General features: G+C 48.5%; 1 protein-coding gene across 1 annotated transcript in view; it reads left to right on the top strand.

The window, feature by feature from the left end:
* The first annotated feature begins 667 nt into the window (after window positions 1-667).
* The window catches only part of LOC108285317 (40S ribosomal protein S2-like), a 5,654-nt gene continuing 1,709 nt past the window's right edge, over window positions 668-4,612 (top strand). Inside the window, exon 1 of the mRNA XM_037729157.1 lies at window positions 668-751. Coding sequence (XP_037585085.1) covers window positions 668-751 — 84 coding nt within the window. The remainder of the gene's footprint in view (window positions 752-4,612) is intronic.

The following is a 4,612-nucleotide window of genomic DNA, read 5'->3' as shown; positions in this document are numbered from 1 at the left end:
TTTTTTGAGGCAGGGTCTTGCCCTGTCTCCCAGGCTGGAGTGCAGTGGTGAGATGTTAGCTCACTGCAACCTCTGTCTCTCAGGCTCAAGTGATCCTCCCACTTCCGCCTCCCGAGTAGCTGGGAACTCAGGCACGCATCACCAGTCCCGGCTATTTTATTTTATTTTTGTATTTTTAACATAGACGGGGGTCTCACCATGTTGTCCAGGCTGGTCTTGAACTTCTGAGCTCAAGCGATCCGCCCGCCTCAGCCTCCTAAAAGTACTGGGCTTACAGGTGTGAGCCAGCGCGCCCTGCCGGGGAACCCTTGTTGGAGAGGGGAGGGAGAGGCCTGGGAGCTACCAGGGAGGTGAGACTTAGGACACAGCCCTCCTGAGTCGTGGTGGAGGTCTGGGTCTTTGGTCGTGGCACGGGGTTAAAGGTCAGAGAGCTGAGATTTCAAGGAGGAACTGGTCAGGAAGGCATTGCTATCTCTCTGTCCTAGAGGAAGGAGGCACAGAGCTACCAGGCCTCTGGGTCCCCTTTCAGGAGGGTTGGAAACTAGGTGTCAGAGGGGGCAGGAATTTGGCAACAAGATTCCTGGGTCCCCACGACGGTGTGGCCTGCGAGAAATCAGGCCTGGGTTAAGTAAGATACCCCTGAGTCCCGAAGAAGCCAGGCGGGAAGATGGGGTTCAAGCCTGCGGTGGCGGAGAGCGACTCGTTTGCGCAGGGGCGGCGGGGCGCGGCTTTCACCCAACCTGTGGAACCTGTAACATCAGCCTGGTTGCGCGCTGGGCAGCCACACGGGGCGCCGTCGGCCGCGCCTTCCCTCCGCCCCTAATGCATTCCAGCCACGCCCCATCCCCGGCCCAGCCGTTTTTTTTCTTTTTCTGTGATACACGGTCTTGCTCGGTCTTGCTCTGCTGCTCAGGCTGGAGTGCAGTGGCCCGATCATAGCTCACTGCAGCCTGGATCTCCTGGGCCCAATCTATCCCCCATGCTCGGCCTCCCAAAGGGCTGGGATTACAGGCGTGAGCCACCATGCCTGGTCAGACCAGGCCAAGTTCTGATTTCAAATGTGCACCTACCTAGAGAGCTTTGAATCAGTAGCTAGTAATAACCCACTTTTATTTTATTTTATTTTATTTATTTATTTATTTTTTTTTTGAGACAGGGTCTTGCTCTGTCTCCTAGGCTGGAGTGCAGTGATGTGATCACTACTCATTGCAGCCTCCGGGGCTCAAGTGATCCTCCTGTCTCAGCCTCCCTAGTAACTAGGACTACAGGTGTGCACCACCACATCGGCTGTTTTTTTATTTTTTTATTTTTAGTATAGATGATGTCTCACTATGTTGCACAGGCTGGTCTTGAACTCCTGAGCTTAGGCAATCCTCCAGCCTGGGCCTCCCACAATGCTGGGATTGCAGTGATGTGAGCCACTATACCTGGCCATAGCTAGCACTGATTGAATGTTGACTGTCTACCAGGCCCTGTGTGTGATGCTTTGCAAACATTTACACACTGAATTCTCAAAAGCCCTTTGGCCTTGTAGTGTAGGGGGCTTAGGATGGGAGCCCAACCTCAGCCCCACCCCTATCTTGTAGGAACTGAAAATCTTAAAATTTTTCTTTAAATTAAAAAAACGACCAAAAAAGATCGGGCTGGGTGCAGTGGTTCATGCCTGTAATCCCAGCACTTTAGGAGGCCAAGGCAGGCAGATCACTTGAGCTCAGGAGTTTGAGACCAGCCTGGCCAACATGGTGAAACCTCATCTCTACTAAAAATACAAAAATTAGGCCAGGTGCAGTTGCTCACGCCTGTAATCCCAGCACTTTGGGAGGCCGAGGTGGGTGGATCACTTGAGGTCAGGTGTTTGAGATCAGCCTGGCCAACATGGCGAAACCCCAGCTCTATTAAAATACAAAAATTACCTGGGTGTGGTGGCAGGTGCCTGTAATCCCAGCTACTTGGGAGGCTGAGTCAGGAGAATCGCTTGAACCTTCGAGGTGGAGGTTGCAGTAAGCCAGGATTGTACCACTACACTCTAGGCTGGGTGACAGAGCAAGACTCCATCTCAATAAATAAATAAATACAAAAATTAGCTGGGCATGGTGGTGTGCCTCTAATCCCAGTTACTCGGAGGTTGAGGCAGAAGAATTGCTTGAACCCAGGAGGCGGAGGTTGCAGCGAGCCAAGATCACATTACCGTACTCCAGCCTGGGTGACAGAGTGAGACTCTCTCTCAAAACCAGCAACAACAAAAAACAAAAAACAAAAAAACCAAAAACCGGGATGAAAACCCGTTAGCCTGACAAAAGTTCAAAGTGTTGACTATGCAAGTGTTGGCAAGGAGCTGGTGTGAGTGCAAATGGAAAACTACATTGGAGAGCAATTTAGCAGCATCCATAAGACCTTTGGACAAATGGACAGGGCGGGTCCATGTCTGGCTGCCTCTTTCAGAGCTGTGGCTTGTAAACACTTTTGCTGATATCTGGACATTAGGACAGCAATACACCTGAAGTGAGAGTTTCACAGGAGAGCTCTCACTCCAACTATGAGCCTGGACTCTAATGTCTTCTATTTAATTCCATTTTATTAAGGGAAACATGGTTTATAACCCACTAAATTGATTTTGCAACCCACTAATGGATCTTCTTCGGCTATTTGAAAAATACTGCCCTAAGAAACTCCAAGAGACATGTTCAGGGATGTTAATTGCATCCTTGTCGGAAGTGGAGGAGAGTGGAAACAAGGTGGATGGACGTTCACCACCATCAGCCTGACATAAACTGTGGCGTGCTCTCACAATAAAACTCTTGTGCAGCCATTAAGGTGAGTGAACTGGACACAAATACCAACTGTGTGTGTCATGAACACATAATGATGAGTGGCCTGGGTTGAATCATTCCCCTCCCTGCCAAATTCATGTCCGCTGGAACTTATGAATGTGGCCATATTTGGAAATAGGGTCTTTGGTTATGTAATCAGGTTAGGATGAGGTCGTATTGGATTGGGGTGGGTCCTAAATCTGACTGATGTCCTTATGAAAAGGAAATTTGGATACAGTTACAGCTGTGTGTGTGCGTGCGCGCACACGCACACACACACACACAACATGATGATGGCAGCAGAGACATTGGAGTGAAGCATCTATAAGCTAACGAATACCAAAGATGATCAGTGAACACCAGAAGCTGGAAGAGGGTGGTGCTCACTCCTGGAATCCTAGCACTTTGGGACGCCGATGTGGGAGGATTGGTTGAAGCCAGGAGTTTGCGATCAACTTGGCAACATAGCAAGGCCCTATCTCTGCAAAAAAAGAAAAATAAAAACAAAAGACTGGGTGTAGTGGCATGCTGCCTGTGGTCCCAGCTACTTGGGAGGCTGAGGTGGGAGGATTGCTTGAACCCGGGAAGCAGAGGTTGCAGTGAGCCAAGATCACGCCATTGCACCCCACTCCTGGGCAACAAAAGAGAGAAAACTTTGTCTCAAAAAAAAAAAAAAAAAAGAAAGAAAGAAAAAAAGAAAAAAAAAATCTGCAACTATATGGACTCTTTTCCGGGATTTGATCCAGGTTTTTTTTTTTTTTTTTTTTTTTTAATTAAAAAAATTTTTTTTCTTTTTAAATAGAAACAGGGTTTCACCACGTTGGTCAGGATGGTCTCTATCTCTTGACCTCGTGATCTGCCTGCCTCGGCCTCCCAAAATGTTGGGATTACAGGCGTGAGCCACTGCGCCTAGCCGATCCAGGTTTTTTTGTATCCGTTTTGCAACTATATGAACTCTATTTCCAGACCCAAAGTGGATACAAACGAAGTGAATGACATGAAAAGATGCTCCACAATATGATCTGTTAAGGAAATGAACATGAAAACCACAGTGAATGCCGCTTCACACCCACTAGGACGACTGTCATAAACGAGACAATCACAAGTGTTGGCAAGGATGTGGAGAAATTGGAACCCTCTACACTGCTGGCAGGAATGTAAAATGGTGCAGCTGCTTTGGAAAATAGTTTGGCAGCTCCCCGAAATGTTAAACATAGGGCTAGAGCATTCCTACGTGTATATATATATTCCAGAGAGTTGAAAGCACATATCTACCCAAAGACTTGCGGAAACAACCTAAACGTCCATCAACTGAAGAATGGATGAACAAAATGTGGTCTATTCATACAACAGAAAATTGTTCGGCCGTTAATAGGAATGCAAGTGGCCAGGTGTGGTGGCTCATGCCTGTAATCCCAGCACGTTGGAAGGCCGAGGCTGGCAGGTCACCTGAGGTCAGGAGTTCCAGACCAGCCTGACCAACAGAAAGAAACCTGTCTCTACTAAAATACAAAATTTGTTGGGCATGGTGGCGCATGCCTGTAATCCCAGCACTTTGGGAGGCCAAGGCAGGCAGGTCACCTGAGGTCAGGGGTAGGAGACCAGCCTGGACAACATGATGAAACCCCGTCTCTACTAAAATGCAAAAATTAGCCGGGTGTGTGGTGGGCACCTATACTTCCAGCTACTTGGGAGGCTGAGGCAGGAGAATCCCTGGAACCCAGGAGGTGGAGGTTGCAGTGAGCTGAGATAGTGCTATTGCACTCTAACTTGGGCGACAGAGCAACACTCCATCTCAAAAA

This window comes from Cebus imitator, unplaced genomic scaffold, assembly GCF_001604975.1.
Source record: "Cebus imitator isolate Cc_AM_T3 unplaced genomic scaffold, Cebus_imitator-1.0 Scaffold296, whole genome shotgun sequence".
Taxonomy (NCBI): domain Eukaryota; kingdom Metazoa; phylum Chordata; class Mammalia; order Primates; family Cebidae; genus Cebus; species Cebus imitator.
The sequence above is the reverse complement of the archived record's forward strand: the minus strand, read 5'-3'. Positions and strand labels throughout refer to the sequence as shown.